Here is a 16,550-nt window from a genome sequence, read left to right on the forward strand (position 1 = left end):
AATACCACATGAGATCGCTCATATGTGGAATCTAAAAAACAAAGAAACAAACAAACAAAAAACAAAGCGTAAATACAGGACAGAAATAGACTCATAGACAGAGAATACAGACTTGTGGTTGCCAGGGGGGCGGAGGGTGGGAAGGGATAGATTGGGATTTCAAAATTGTAGAATAGATAAACAAGATTATACTGTATAGCACAGGGAAATATACACAAAATGTTATGGTAGCTCACAGAGAAAAAAATGTGACAATGAGTGTGTATATGTCCATGTATGAAAAATTGTACTGAACACTGGAATTTGACACAACATTGTTTGTAAAATGATTATAAATCAATAAAAAATGTTAAAAAAAAAAGTATTGTGGAAGAAATGTGTATTTCAAACCTGGAAAGGGTAAAAATTATAACTGCCTGGCTTTTTAAAATACCATTATAGAGCAGTGCTTGTTAAACTTTAATGTGCACATGGATGTCTTCTTAAAATGCAGGTTGTTTCAGCCCATTCAAGCTGCTATAACAAAAAATACCATAAACTTGGTATCTTATAAACACCGAACATCTATTTCTCACAGTTCTGGAGGCTGGGAAGTCCAAGATCACGGTGTCAGCATTTTCGGTGTCTGGTGAGGGCCCCCTTCCTCACTGACAGCCCTGCTCTCACTGCAGTCTTACTCAGCAGGAGTGACAAGGGAACTTTCTTGGGCCACTTTTATAAGGGCAGGAATTCTGTTCATGAGCCCCCATGACCTAATCACCTTCTAAAGGCCCCGTCTCCTAACAGCATCACATTAGGCACGAGGTCTTCAACATACAGATTCTGGGGGGACACAAACATTCAGTCCATAGCACAGGCTCTGATTTTAAAGATGTAGGGTGGAGCCTGAGACTCTGCCTTCCTTTGAAGCTCCCCAGTGACACCAGTGCTGCCAGTTCAAATATCCCTTTTTGAGTAACCAGGTGACAGAGAAGTTTCCAATCAACCTGCTCAACACTCATCTGATATTCTTGGAAATAGGACATTATTGTCATAGGATATTTGACCAACAAGTCGCAACTGATAAAGCACAATGAAGTGCAGTCCTGCAAAACTGGGGTTAATTTGTAGACATTAATAGGGTTTATGTTTTTCATCAAGTTTTTGTAACCTGGTAAAAGTATGACAGAGGAGTGATAGTTTTATTGCCTTGTAGACGGCTAATCAAATTTGTATCAAATCTAGCATTTTTTTCTTTTGCTAATGTCACACACACACACACACACACACACACACACACACACAAACACACACACACACACACACACACACACTCTGCAAGAACATGAGGAGGTTCTTTACATTTTCCCTTTCAGTTCCCTCATTAATCAGTTAAGTAAAACATGCTACAAGTAACTGAGAGAATGTCCAATCCTCTCTTCTTTTAAGGAAGGAAGAAAAAACAAAACAGGCAAAACTCTTCTGTTTGTCCCAGCCCTACTGTGGGACACAGCTAGCTAACAGTTAGAACAGAACATGCCCTGAAGGAAGGGTGGGCCACTGGGAAATCATTTCAATAGTTAGTTACCATATTAAAACTCTGGATGGAAACATTTAACTTTATCTAGTCACACCTTCAGATATGATGTGGGCCAGCAAAGGGCTGTAGGAAATCACTGAATGCTTTCCTTTTGTCTTCCTCTGCTTAAGCTAAGGATTTATCTTCAAAATAGTCTCCAAAACAAAGCGTGGTCATCTTAGCTCCAACAAAGGCTAAGGGCAACCCCACATCTGCATCCAGACCGCATCTATCTCTACTGCCAACATCAGACTCTCCGGCGCCCCTGGAATCAAAGACCAGGCTACTGACCAAATCATAAGCTGAAGCATCCAAAGGACAGCTGCTTGCACATTAGTTAACAACAAGCCTTTACAAAGAGAGGCCCACAAATGGTCCAGCTGGCTACTCCATCATAGAGCCAGGCTGCGACGTCAAACTCAGACCAGAGAGAATGAATGGCCCATGAGAATGAATGGCCCGGCAGACACTGTATTTCATAACTAATGATACAGCCTGAACAACGGTTCATCCTGGAAAAGGCCAAGCATACAGAAATATGTATGGTTTTTTCTTTAATCTTCAACTATAATAGGTAAAATCGGAAACTGGGAGAGTTTTAGGACCAAGGAATGTCCTATAAAGAGAGTCTGAGCCAAACTCTGCACCTCCTACTACGTGCCTATGACTGCCTCCCTGCTTCAGGCGTGTGACCGCACAACCTCAACTCCGAGGGAGAAAGAGCTCAGGTGGAGAGAGCCGTCAGTGTGCTGCTGGCTACTGAACCTCAGCGCCAGGACGGGCTGGGACCCCACTTCCTGGGGGCTCATGACAGAGGCATTCTGATTCTTTTCTATGTGTTGAGAAAATAGCAATGAATGTGTCAGATTAGGTTCCTACCTACACCAATCACATACAAACACACATACACTAAATCCCAGAGTTAACTGCTGTGTACCGGTTACTAGGTGCTGCCAGTTCAAATATCCCTTTTCGAGTATGACTGTGTGTGTGTGAGACAGAGAGTTTGTTTATCAGCAGAAATGGATGGAGCACCTACTCTCACCAGGAACCGTGCTGGGAATTGCAGATACAGACCACGTCTGCCCTCCTGGAAGCTGAGGGTATAAGGAAAACCAACAAAAAGACATGTATGCTTTGTTTAAAGAGAGAAGACACAAACACACCTGACATTTCTTTACATTTACAAGGCAACTTGTTTCTTAAAAGATGTGAGATGTTTAAAGTATTGACCATGGTTTCCGTCCACCCACCACTCCCCAGTATCTCCCTGGGCCCTTCCTTCACAGTCAAGCTGAGCCAGGATACATCACTGCTTTGAGGGAAGGACATAAAAGTAGAAAGCAGAGAAATAAGAATGTGTCTCCTGGCTTCTGAGTTTCAAAAGCCCTTAGGCTCCAAAGGCGTAGACAGTAGATTCAGTAGAAAAATGTGATTTAAGAACAAGGCTTCCCAGAATAGGCAGGGCATTCATGATGGGTGCACATATGCTGGTGAATCCCGAAGGCAGTGGTGGTTCTGCTCCTTGCTGGACCTAGCTGGGGATGGCACATAGGAGGTGGGGAGCAGAACCTCCTGCAGAAGAATTGGGGGTTCTAAGAGCAGAAGACCCCAGGGGGACACGAAGACCTCGAGGAAGAAATGGCTGTGCAGTGGGTCAGGAAAGGTGAGCTTATCCTGTGTCAGACTCTGTTCTAAGTGCTTGACATGTACTGACTCATCCCGTCCTCACAACAACCTTTGAAGATGGTACTACAGTGGATTCTTATTATTAGTGGCAGTCACGTTCTACAAAGTCCCCACAAACACTGAGTTCATGAACAGTAAACTACTGTCCAAGGGGAAACACAGGATTAAACTCCTTCAAGCCTCTAGTCTCACTTTCATCAACTGATCAACTCGTACCCTTGTTTTATGTGTATTTCTATTTAAAGATACGTTATTTAACATATTGTTTCATTAACGTTGAATCCATGGCCAACAGCACTGCAACTCGTACCTGAACAAAGCTTATGTAACACACATATTTTCTCCATAAGGCACATCACAACGTTCTTGCACTAATGAATCTGAGACAGCACTTCAGCACCACATTTGGGGCCATTTTAAACAGTGAAATCGCCAAAAAAAAAAAAAAAAAAAAAAAAAAAAAGAACAAAAATGGGGGAAAAAATTGGCACTAAAGATACCACGGAAAGGACCCTTGTTTATGGTATGAGAATCAAAACAAGACAGTAGTGTCACCTTGATCAACCTCAGCCGGGAACCAGAACATTGGATGACTCAAACTTTTTCCTTTCTTCTCTGTATGTGTCTGCAAATGACTGCAAACAGGCTGTAAAGTACTGATTTTGGCATCGCAAATAAATTTTAGTGAGCAGATGACTTCACAAATACGGAATCCATGGATAACAAGGATCAGCTCTATTTTGATCTCCATTTTAGAGACACAGAAACCAGAGCACAGAGTTTGCGGCCCCTAGAATTCACCTGACACTGGCAGGCATGGGAATAGCAGAATGTCATGGGGGTGGGGGTAGCTGAGAATCCCAGGTTCTGAAGGGGCCCTGCAGACCAGGAGGAGAGAGAACACAGCCGTGACCAGTTCAGCCTGACCCCTGAGACTTGGTGGGATGGGGGACATCCTAGTAAAATGCCAGTGTGAACAGATGACGCTAAAACCCAGATCCTCCCTGCCCCGAGACCCTTGCATTCTAAGCACCCAGAACTTAGCTGCAACCCTCGGGGAAAGAGGTGGGAGAACATTCGTTTTGGGGTTTGAGGTTCATACCCATTTCAGACATAAAGATTCATCCAACATTTTCCATCACTGAGCATCAGCTAAGCCGTAGGCTAAAAAATCTGCAGCAAAGCAACGTCCAAATCATATTCTTCTTAATCAATGCAGGGAACTAGGGGAGGGTGTTTGCCACAGAGGGTAAGAGCACTGACATCACACTTTGCGTAGCTGTGAAGTGTGTCTACCGCAAGAATGGTTTCTGTAAAAGCATTCACCTTCATTATCCCACTGTTTTCCCAAATCAACCTTCTCTATCTGAGCCCGTGAATGACCATTGCTATCCTAATTCAGACAAGATTCCTGAAACTTCTCATTTTCTGACATGACACATAAAATCTGACTCCTGTTTCTTTTCTTGCTTAAGGATTAGAAATGGTCAAGCCATCAATGGGCCCGGTTCTGGAGTTTTAAGTCTACAGATTTCAGTTCGGAGTTGCAATAGCTCATTTCACTGTAAGGTAAAGTGCATGGAGCACTCTGCGAAATGCTCTAACTCCTCCTAGTGGTGACCAAGTAACACGGAGCTGCATCAGGCAGCCCTTGCCGACACTGCGAGTCCTCTCAGCTCCCTCCACCGCTTTGTCCAGCAGCAGCTGCGGTGACCAGTTCTAAGCCAGCTTTGGCCATCTCTGCTCAGGTGCATCTGGAAAGCGCCTTGCCGGAGGGAGCCACACTCCGGAGGGGGGCAGCACTCATGCAAGGGAGGTTAACACCCATGGGATCACCCTGCTGGACCAGTGGAGACCGGAGCCATTGGATTCATCACCCCTTCCCTCCTTGATGCCCCCAGATGGAGAGTTCTGAGAAGCATGTCAGAAGGCTCCTCTGAGGGTCCTGATGAGATAGAGGACAGCCACTCAGAGCAAAGGCCAAGTCTGTAAGGCTTCTTGACTTGGCCTGTTCCACTTCTCCATCCCCTCGCTCTTGCTCTCTGCAGTCCCTTCCCAAATCAACCTTCCGCAGACAGACTTTCCCTGGGGCTCAGCTTTTAGAGGAATCCAGACAAAAACATGAACCAGGTCTTTGGCGGGTTGGCGGTTGGCGGGTTGGTTAGTTTCTGCCCCTAGTCTAGTCTACCACTACCCAGCTGTGTGATCTTGGGTTAGTCACTTACCTCTTGGCAACACAACTTCCCCACAGGTAAAATGAGGATGTTAAAAGTAAAATATCTGTCCCACCAATATTTCTTGAGCACACTCCCAGAGCCATTCTAAGCACTAGCAGTGCAGCACCACACAAGAAAGACACTGTTCCTGCCTCCAGAGAGCTTATATGTTGACTGCAGAGGCAGACAATAAACAAATGAGCAAACACCATGTTATCAGATGGTCATGAACACACCACTGAGGCGGGGGGCTATAGGCCACAGACTGTATGTAACAAGGAGAGAAAGCAAACCAAGCTGGCCAGTTGGTACCTGGGGAAAGAACTTTTCAGGCAGACAACAGAGCCAGGAAAAAAGAAAAACCCTCGGGGCTCCCTTCTCTAACCTGCCTCTGAGATTCTTTTGGAGGTAGGTGCTGAGTGGGAAAAGAAATGACAGTTTGGAGACAATAACTGTTTTGCCCTAAGTCATTCACGTCCCCTCCAAGCTGAAATTTCTGAATCCTTGGTTTCTGCTCTGGCCACATCCTTTCTAATCTGCTTGAATGAGGAGATGTGAAAGTTCACCAGGGGTGGAAACTTCAAAGGGAAGCCAGCGGATGAAAGAAATCTACTCATGCAGCCATGAGTCCCGAAGGAGAAGTTAAAATCAACTCTAACATGAAACGCAGCTTCTTTCCACTTGCGTAGAAGGTTTGGTCAAAGGGGCCTCTGTCCAAACTTCATTTTGAGGACTCTTTTCTTGGTGTTTAATCATTTCTGATCTGGCCATTTTTACGCATACTTTGAAGTATTAAAGAAACAGGAAAGTTAAAAGAGGCTGAGCCTAACAAGTATCCCCATTCTTCTTCCAAAGATGTTCATGGGGCAAGTTTCTTGCTGAGTCTTTATGTACAAATAAAACTTTTGCAAACCCAGTGAAGATGGAGGAAGTCAGGTAAATATAAACATTTGGTGTTGAATCCTTTTAACATGGTTTCTTGCTCTGGCCCTGGGGCAGTCTGCCAGGATATTAGTAATTAACATCATGTAAAGATTCACAACCCTGTGAGGAAGCAAAAGTTCAGAAATACTAAGGCAACTTGGCAGGAGGTGGAGCCAGGGTTTGATCTGGGATGGCCTTCCCCTTCTTGCCTCATTCCAGCCTCCGGGGGACAGACAGAGCCTACTGCTAAGGAGAGCAAAGCCTCAGATTAATTTAGCAACGTGTGCTTGGTTAGAAGTATTTTAATACAGAGGACGCATTTCCTTTTGGTGAGTGTGGGTTGCACAGCCTCAGATGCACCCGGAGGTGAAGGCGTGGGGTGACTGGCAGCATAGCTACCACTTATGCCAGGGATGGAGGGCAGGTGGAGTTACCTTTTAACATAAGGGACAGAAGAAGCTGGGGGGCCAAAATGTCCTTCAGGGAGCCAGTAGAGTCTTTTCTTTTTTTAAAGAAAAAGTAAGAAATATGCTAGAAAATATTTTGGCAGTGAACCCTTGGACACTTAACTTGCAAATCATTTGGAATTGATGGGCCTGGACTAAAGCTCTGAAATAAATAAAAAGAATTTCAATCTATTTAGCTCATTGGAGGCCTCAGATAAATGATATGTTACTGCTGATGAAAATTAAAATGGGCTCTGACACTGAACATGGTTTTATCATAAAATGCTTGTTTCAGGCAGACTGCTATGGCCATCTCTTTGCCAAGGTCATGAAAATTCAAGAGGTCTGGCGTGTATGCAAAGGCTGAGCAAAGTGACGATGCACTGCTGACTATTTTTCACTCCATTTTTAATGTGGTCTCCCACTCAGAGCGAGGACACCATGGTGAGGCCACACATCCATAGTTACCTCGACAGAATTCAACCATTCACACTTTGAAAAGAGGGAAAGAGAGAGCAAGAAAGATAAGAAGAACGTTTGAAATAATCTGGGTTGTCCTATCTGCTGTTCCGGTCACTGAGCCCATGTCCAGAAGTAGACACTAAAGAGGAGATGAATCTGCAGACATATTTATATGTATCCATCACTGTGAAGCTCTATAGACATAGAACAAGGTATGCGGTATTTTATGAATGATCAAATAATTCATGCAATCAAATGCATCCCTTAAGCAGGGACTTTAGAATTTAAGCCCTAAACAAGGTGAGACTTCACTGTGCTCTTTTATAAGAGGAAGATTTTTTAAGTTGTTTTCTCCTAGTAGGGGAAAGAGCTTGCTTTGAGCCATCCACACACCCTTGGGGGTCCCCCTATAACCAGAGGCAGGTGACTGAGGTCCAGGGTTCAGTGCTAGTCATAAGACAAAGCAAAGTAACTAAATGAGCATATTCATCTGATTGATGCAATCTGCCACACAGTTGAACATGATGTAAATTTGCATGAAATACAAGCAAGGTTAAGAAACTGATAGTCTCCTTTTACATAGCTAACATTTCTAAGTGCCTGCTGACAACAAAGCAGTAAGTTAAAAGCCACGGGGAATTTGCAGGTGAATCCTCATGTTTTCACAAATCTTATAGAAGAGATGGATAAATCCACAGTGAATTGTAATTCAGGGGAGAGTGTGAATATAACAAACGTGATCAGGTAAAACTGTGAACATGAGTATAACTTTAAAATATAATTACCTCTTCATTATTCACTAATAGATTGGACTTTGAAAGTTCTGGCTGTCACTTTCTTACAATAGTCTTGGTCCTTAATTGTTCTCATTAGGTTAATACTCAACTGTGTTTGTGTTCTATGTGGTAGCTACTAGTTTGGGCCTATTCAATAATTATTACCCTCCCTCCCAGCTAACGGAACCCTCTTCCCATCACCACACACACACACACACACAAAAACTCTCTCTTTTTTCCAACTTCCTAGGCCCCTGGGTGCTCATGTGACCTAATTCTGCCCAATGAGAAACAAGCAGAAGTCTGTGGGCTTTCTAAGAAAGCTTTTGTTTTCTTCATTAAAAGACATGTTGAGGCTCTAACCCTCAAAGTGACATGATTAGAAATAAGGCCTTTAGGAAGTAATTAAGGTTAAACGAGGTCATAAGAATGGGGCCTTACTCCATAAGACCAATGTCCTGATAAAAAGAGGAAGAGACACCAGGAGTGCACGCTCAGAGGAAAGGCCACATGAGGGCACAGCGAGAAGACGGCCAGGTGCAAGCCAAGAGGGATCTCACCAGAAACCACCATGCTGACACCTTGATCTTGGACTTCCAGCCTCCAGAATGGTGAGGACATAATTTCTGTCCTTTAAGGCCCCCAGTCTGTGGCATTTGGTTACGACAGCCCTAGGAGACCACACAGGCACAGGGGTAAAATTCAGGATGTGTGTGTGGTGAACTGTAACCACTCTCTCTTCCCACTGGAGTTACCTCGTGGTTATCTTTATGTTCATCCACTTGATGAACTTCTGTATTTTGATGATGTGGGTGGAGGCTCTGACCAAGTTAAAAATTAAGTCTGCCTGCAATTTAGAAAAGAGTGAGGGGCCTTCTCCCCAGGAAAGGGGTTTGAAGAAAGTTTCTAAGCAGCTTTGATTTCCAAAGGGAGAAAAGGGGGAAGGGAATTTCAGTGTAAAGTAGACCCTGAATGTAGAAAGGAAAAGGCAGTGTCCTTTGTTTTTTTCATTAATATTTATTTTGAGCATCTATGGCGTGCCAGGCAGTGTTGGAGGTACCAGGGATGCTGTGAGCAAAACAGACCTGGAGTCTGTGCCTAGGAACTTGCTGGGAAATTGCTCAGAGCACAGAGAATGTGGAGGGAGTAAGGGAAATAAAGCAGGAAGGGTAGGATGAGAACAGATTGTGAGGAGTTTTGAACCCTGCCTAAGAATTTGTTCTTTATGCAGTAGGCAAATGGGGAGTGATGAAAAAAAATTCATATTTTATGGCAAGGCAAGAAAAATTTAAACATAAAATTTTCTCTCCACCCATCTGTGCCTCTCCTCCAGCCCCCTTTGTGTGTGCACTGTGCATCTGTATTATACATTAACCAGGCCGCCTTAGAGGATTCAGGGATACTTGCTTGATAAAGAGTACTTTTCTCCTGGCACTAGCATGGTAACTCCCTAAGAGATAACATTCCTTTCTTAATCCTGTAAGGAGTCACGATGAACCACTTACTCACCTTGGATGTGAAGATCTGGACTATGTGAGCAGTCGACATGTCATGTATAACCCTTTGTCTCATATATAACTGTGCTTTGACCTCCAATGGAAGGAACAGTTCTTAGAGCTCTCTGAGCGACTGTCTCTTGGTTTATAATCTTCAGGCTGACTCAAATAAAACTCTCTCTTTCTTTCTTAAGTTGACTACTGATTAATTAATTTTCCATCCCCAGGAGCCACTGCAGGTCATTGATTAGGAAAGCACCCTGGTATAGCTGTCATTTAGGAATCTGAATCTGGAAGCTGTGTGCTGGTTCACTCGGAATAGGAAGACATTAGAGACTGGAAGAACAAAGGATAAGTATGAAAGCTCAGACAAGACACAGTGAGAGCCTAAACCAAGGGCATATGAAAATTACACATGCTTCCTGAGACCACTGTTTGTTAATATCAATAGACAGCCTCAAGATATTTTCTTAAAGTCAATAGAAATACTACCATATGCTAATCTTGGAAAAGTTCCCAAAATACAGAGTTCAATCTTCTAATATCAGAGGCAATAAAGCAGAGGCTGTTTGGCCAAGACTAATACTGGTGTAAGACAAGAAGGAGTGGCCACATTGCCCAGAGTACTTCAGAGCAATAAAACCCTCCATGTGTCAGGGTCAAAAGCCAAAAAGTCTCCCGTGATCTTGCTGTAATTAATTTCAGCAGATTATAATAAAGTAAAGCAGCAGGTATTATGGGATTTAAATCAGGAGAAATCAGTTTGCATCTCTATTCTGGGACTTTCTAGCTGTAGACAGTGTGGTCAGGGACCAGTGACGGATGGGGTGGACTCCCGCTCCTCCATCTTCCCTAAAGCAAGGACGAACTCCCGTCTCTGCTGGGCAGCCCCATTCTTCCAGTGTTCACCATTCAAATATTTGCTCAAACAACAAATTTTGACCCAATGGCTTCTGTGTGCAGGCACTGCTCTTGGCTCTAGAGACATAAACTGAACAAAGCTCACGATTCTGCTTCTCCTGAGAACTACCTGACCTTCAGAGGAGACAGAATATGCCAAAACATAAAATAAATACATTGGCTGGGCCATGAAGACAATCAAATAGAGCCCTTACTATCTAGGTATAAAAATGCTCCCAGGCCAGGATCATGCTATAGTCCTGGGTATGACCCTCAGTGCTAGAACAATCCTAACTGGAGCTCTATAAAGCAGGTGGAACATTAGTAGCACTGCTTGAAATGAAGGACCCAACAGCAACCAAAGGAGGCTGGTAATGGCCCCAAGCGTTGAAGGGAGCACCCCCATAGTCTTTTTTCATGGTCTTTTCCAAACCAGGAGGTTGAAGAAATGCCAACTCTTTATATGACTAAGAAATCTCTAAGATTTGAAGTTCTTTAATTTGCTTGGTTTGTTTCTATTTTTACTTTTAAATGTGATCCTTGGGACACCTGCCACAGACTTGTCTGGGAGTGTCATTAAAAATGCAAATTTCTGGGCCCCACCCCAAACCCACTGAATCAAAATACCTGGGGGAGGGGCCTAGGAAGCTGCATTTTTAACAGGCTCCTAAGTAATGCTGATGCTACATGTTACTCATTTAAAAACGAACAACGTCAAAACAAAAAGTAAAAAGCTCTTGCATAAACCTCCTCTATAAAAACTCCACACCCGGTCACAAGCTGACTTTGTTTAGAGAAATACACTGGAAGACAGAGCCCTCGTGATGGGAGTGTTTCATCATCTCAATGGATCCATTCATTCAAAAAATTCAAGTGCTGAGACACTGAGTGGCTTCAGTGGAAGGGCCTCCCTGTGCTGGGAGCTGAAGGATAGACTTTCTGGAATATTCCATACCTGTGAAGAGGGCATGGTAGTGGAGGCCCCTCTCCTTGTCCTGATAGGTGCAGACATCAAATAAGTAGGCTTTGATGGGCCCATCAATGAAGTCAGCAGCAAAATCAAAGAGAACCACACCTATCATGGTGATGCTTATGGCCCAAATTAGCTTCCTCCTTGGGTCAGCAATCAAAGCTGAAAGAGAAACAAACATTGGTCTTTTAAATCCTGCTTTAGAATGATCTGCATTTTTATTTCCACCAAAACCTCTCATTAAATTATCTCCATTTACTTTCATTTAACTTTGCTTTTCCAAATAAAAATAGCTTCATTATTTTTTCAGGTTTTAAAAATTATGCAAGTGAATGTCCAGAAAAGACAGCTCTATAGAGACAGAAAGTAGGGTGAGTGGTTGCCTAGAGCTGTCGGGGAGAAGGAAGTGGAGATTGACTGCTGATGGTGACCAGGTTTCTTTCTGTTGGGGGGCGGGGCGGTGAAAATGTTGCAGAATTAAATAGTGATGATGGTTGCATAATCAAGAATATACTAAAAAGCACTGACTTGTACACTTGTAGATGGTGACTTTTATGGTATGTGAATCATATTTCGTTAAAGAAAGCTGCTTAGAAGAAGGATATAGCTCAGTGGTAGAGCGTGTGCTTAGCATGCACGAGGTCCTGGGTTCAATCCCTAGTACCTCCATTTAACTAACTAACTAACTAACTAACTAAATAACCCTGATTACCTCCCTCCCCACCCCCCAAAAAAGAAAGCTGTTTAAAATTATGCACTTATTGTAAACCATTCCAAAGATATAGAAGCGCTGGAGAAATGCTTTGAATCCTAGCCCCTAGAGATGGTCCTCCTTCAGATCTCCCTTTATGCCTTTATACAGAGGTGCGCACCTGTGCCCTCACGCAGGGCTTCTCAAACTTCGGCATGCTTAACCATCACTTGGATGCCTTGTTTAAACATTGCTGGGCTCCATCTCCCATAAGTCTCCCATGATTCCTCAGTAGGTAGAAATGGGGCCTGGAAATGTTCACCTATAACAGCCCCCAGTGATGCTGATGCTGCAGGTACAGGAATGTGCCTTGAGGAGCACTGACTAATGGGATCGTGTTGTACTTGTTCATCTGTAACCAACTCTCTTCTTATCTCGGCATTTCAATTAATGAAGATCAACTTCACAACTTTTAACAGCTAAATAGTATCCATCCTATGGCTATACCACAATCCATTCACCTACTCATAACTATTTCCCTTGCTTTCAGCTTCTTTTTTAAACTTAACAATGTGTAATATATGCACCTGCTTTTAAAAAAAAATACAGTATAAAAATAAGTGAAAACAAGCCTACCCTCCCCCTCTCACCCCCAGTCCCTTAGTACCATTCCCTAGAGGCAACTACTCAGATTTTTTGGAAATTCTTCCAGAAATACTCTACATTTATGGATTTATGCCCTTTTAAAATTATATACAAATGATAACTGATTATCCTGCCTCTTTATCATCCATTCTGCTAGCCTGAGAGTTAATGGCAAAAAAACAAATGTGTTGTTTTTAAGTTTAATGATCCTTTTTTCAATGCAATTTGTAGTACCACCAATTGTGGATTAATTAGAGGCTGCTTAATGGCTAGAAAAAGAGCTCTGTCAGGTTTATGTCCATGATTTTAAATGCAAAAATGTCCCCTTGAGCTAACAGGCTGATACCCTGACCCACTAAAAGACTCTACATAAAGCTGGGAACATAATTAACTCTTACTGGACACACAGGTACATTTATTGTAAATACTTATAGAGCCATTTGGCAGCTGGTTATTTTGAGAAAGTACTAAATATCTTATAATGGGCACAAAAACACCACAGTTGATAAATATGTAAAAATATGCAATTTTTAAAAATAGATAAAAATTTAATCCTATTTTAAGATTCTCACAACAGTTAAAAAATAATGTAGCCTGAGGTTTCTAAAAGCAAAGGCTCTTAACCACAGAATTTGGGTCATTCACGGGTGGAAATTCAATGTAACTCAGGAGAGATAGTAAGTTTTAACCGGTTTCTGACTGTCACATGAAGATACTGGCATTCTGCTCCTACTGAGCTGCATCACAGGACGCTCCCGGCGGCCCACCTCGCGCGGTCCACTGACCTGATATGATAATGTCCCCGTTGAGGTACAGAGCCATGCCCAGGAGCATCATGATGCCCAGGGTGAGGATGTAGGGTCTTCGCCGGCCCCACCGGGCCCGGCAGTGGTCGCTGGCGGACCCCACCACGGGCTGCAGCAGGAACCCCAGGACGGGGCTGAGAAGCCACACCACGCTGTACAGACTCTTGGGCAGGCCCACGCTGAGCAGGACTGGGGTCACGTAGGCCGCCTCCACCGCGTAGCAAAACTCCCGGCCGAACATGGCCATGCTGTGCATGAGCAGACTCCCCGTGGGTCTTTTGGGCGGCTCCACAAAGCCGAAGACGCCATCTTCAGCAAGGGATTTATAGGTGTGGGTGCCGGGCTGCCCACTCTTGTCGCCCATGGCCACCGGGTGCCGAAACCTGCCTACGAGTCCACTGCCACCTCCTGCGTGGCCCTGGGGTTTGTGCTCCCGGCTGGATTTGACATAGAGCCTGGCTGAGCGGCTAACAGAGATGGTCAGGCTGGGGGAGGGGCTCAAATTCTTTCATGCCTCTAAGATCACAAGTTATGATGAGAAGAAAGGGGGTGGGGCCTGGAAAGCATGATGGAGATTAGCTGCTGTGAGCCTGCTGGCTCCTTAGAATGTTACTCTAAAGGAATCTTCCTTTGTACTGTTCTCTCTCCCTCTCTGCTCCTCCCACCCCGTCTGTCTCACACTCACACACATACATACACTGTATTACACACAACCACAACAAAGCCCCATAATGCTGATGTGAAGTTAAAATATGAATGGGCCAATATCTTTTTCTAAACTTTTCCTAGATATAAATAATCTGACCTTTCCTGACCGTAAGTTTTCTACACATACCCCAAGAGTCAATTCACTAGACTTAACATACCGGGAGGGTGCCACCTTCCTCTAAATCACTGGCCATCTCACGGCACTGCGGGATTTTCCCTCATTGCACTTAACACGCTTTATAACTAGATAGCTTTGTGTTTATTCTGCTTCTCCTATGTTGGTCTTCAAACCCCATATGAGCAGTGATCAGGTCTGTTTTGCTTATTATGGCATCTAACATGATACCTGGCACCTAGTAGGTCCTCAATAAATATTTGCTAAAGGAATCATAGAATGAATAAAGTGTATATACTACATTTTGTAGTGCCAGTCAACTGCTTGTCTGCTCAGATCCATTCCCTGCCCCTCCCCCATGCTCTGTACCCTGTACCATAAGGGACCACATTTCCCAGGTTCCCTCGCTCTCTGGCTTCTAGGCAGATTTGTCCAATGGGAAGCATTGATGGGAAGGCTGAGGGTAGGAGAAAGGAAGAAATCAGGATACCTCCTCCCCTCTCTTTCTCCATCCTTAGATGTCTCTGGCAGTAGCTGCGTCTCCACTGTGGGTGCAGCTTCCAACAGGCAACCTTAGCTTCTTAGTCCCCATAAAATTACCTTTCCGATCGATTCTGCAGTGATGGGAGTGGTTGCAGCTTCCTGTGGTTGCTCATTTCTGGGTTGTCTCACTGTTCCCTGAGCTTCTCAGCTCTTTTATCACCAGTATAATTTTCCATATTAAATTTCCTCTGTTTTAAAGACTTCAAGGGGGTCATATTTTCCTTGTTGGACCTTGAATTCAAATGAGAATCTGAATGGCAATGGAAATATGATCTTATAGGAAAGGCCCTAAAAATGGTTTAAGAGCATCAAGACTTGGAGTTGGAATATTAAAGTTTAAATTCTGGCAAATCAGTTAAATCAGTATTTCACAAACTATGTGCCACGGTACCCCAGGGCACCACAGTGAACTCAAAGGGCTGTCTCAGGATACTTAAGCATTTGAAAACAGTAAACACAGTGAAAATCAACATCTGTCAGATACCACGTGAAGTAATAATGAACAGCTCATACTTGCAACATAAGATTGCAATACAATCCTTTCAATGGCTTTAGATTTTTGTGTGGCTTGGTTCTCCACAGTCATGATAAAAGCAAGTATCATATAAAAATAAGGGTGGAACAGAAAATGAGGGTAGCGACATCCAATCTGATTCCAAGGCATGAGAAGTCACACAGTGTCCAACAGGTGCGTATGATGTATTAGGAAGTATTTGTGATTAAGAATGGAAATAGGAAGGGGGTTAAGATGGTGGAGTAGCAGAGCTCACCTCCCCACCACAAACACATCAAAAACCCATCTACACGTGGAATGATTCTCACAGAAAACCAACTGGAAACTGGCAGGAATCTCCTTTACAACCAAAGCTGCAAGAAATATCTCCACAGGACAAGTGCCCCTGGGAGGGATCTCTAAGGAAGAGAGGGTCCCCACCAGTAGACCCTCACCTTGGGGAGCCCCCTTGCCTGCTGGGATATCCACCGGGACAGACAGAGGAGCTGGAGAAGCCTAGACTCTTCCTGAGTAGTGTGCATATGCTGGCTGGCTGACAATCAGGGTGGAGAGCACTTGCACTGGCGGCTGCCACCTTGCCGCACTTCCCAGTCCAAAGAGATGAACTCCCTGGCGTGCTCACTCCACATTGCAACCTGGAGTGAGAGGAGGGCGGAGATTTGGTCTATCTGTGCAGAGATAACCACGGTGCCTGGAGGGGGTGGGGGGTGATCCGGGCTGAACTGCAGAGACCACTGTCAGCTCATGCACGGGGTGGCATATGGAACCTGGCCAACATTGTCAGTGTGCACACGGGTGCCGCCACGGGAACACGCAGTGTTAGCTAAATCTGAGTCAGACAGGTCCTGGGAGAGGACTCAATCTAGGGGTCCAGAGACAGCCTGGAGGGCTTGAGGTGTGGTCTTGGGAAATTGTGGAGTCCATTGTCAGCACACGTGGCGGGGGCAGGGTGGGCCCTGGCAGACATTGTTAGGGTGCATACCAGGCAAAGCCACAGGAACCCACAGCAGCTGGGTGCTGAGCTGCCCTGGGTAGAAGTATGCAGCGGTTTCAGTGGGGAGCGCTTTGGCTCCGCCCACTCCACACCACAG

General features: G+C 44.3%; 1 protein-coding gene across 2 annotated transcripts in view; it reads right to left on the reverse strand.

Annotated features, from left to right (window-relative positions):
* The window catches only part of SLC45A2 (solute carrier family 45 member 2), a 33,270-nt gene extending 17,890 nt beyond the window's left edge, over positions 1 to 15,380 (reverse strand). The window contains exons 1-3 of one of the 2 annotated variants that reach the window (XM_032470764.1): positions 15,003 to 15,380; positions 13,559 to 14,135; positions 11,423 to 11,599 (exon numbers count right to left, since the gene is read on the reverse strand). In XM_032470764.1, coding sequence (XP_032326655.1) covers positions 11,423 to 11,599; positions 13,559 to 13,943 — 562 coding nt within the window. In that variant the 5' untranslated portion in view covers positions 13,944 to 14,135; positions 15,003 to 15,380. Of the gene's footprint in view, positions 1 to 11,422; positions 11,600 to 13,558; positions 14,739 to 15,002 lie in introns of those variants that run through there. The other variant, XM_006194813.3, reaches the window with a different exon arrangement.
* Between the last annotated feature and the right edge of the window lie 1,170 nt (positions 15,381 to 16,550).

Source organism: Camelus ferus, chromosome 3, assembly GCF_009834535.1.
Source record: "Camelus ferus isolate YT-003-E chromosome 3, BCGSAC_Cfer_1.0, whole genome shotgun sequence".
Classification (NCBI taxonomy): domain Eukaryota; kingdom Metazoa; phylum Chordata; class Mammalia; order Artiodactyla; family Camelidae; genus Camelus; species Camelus ferus.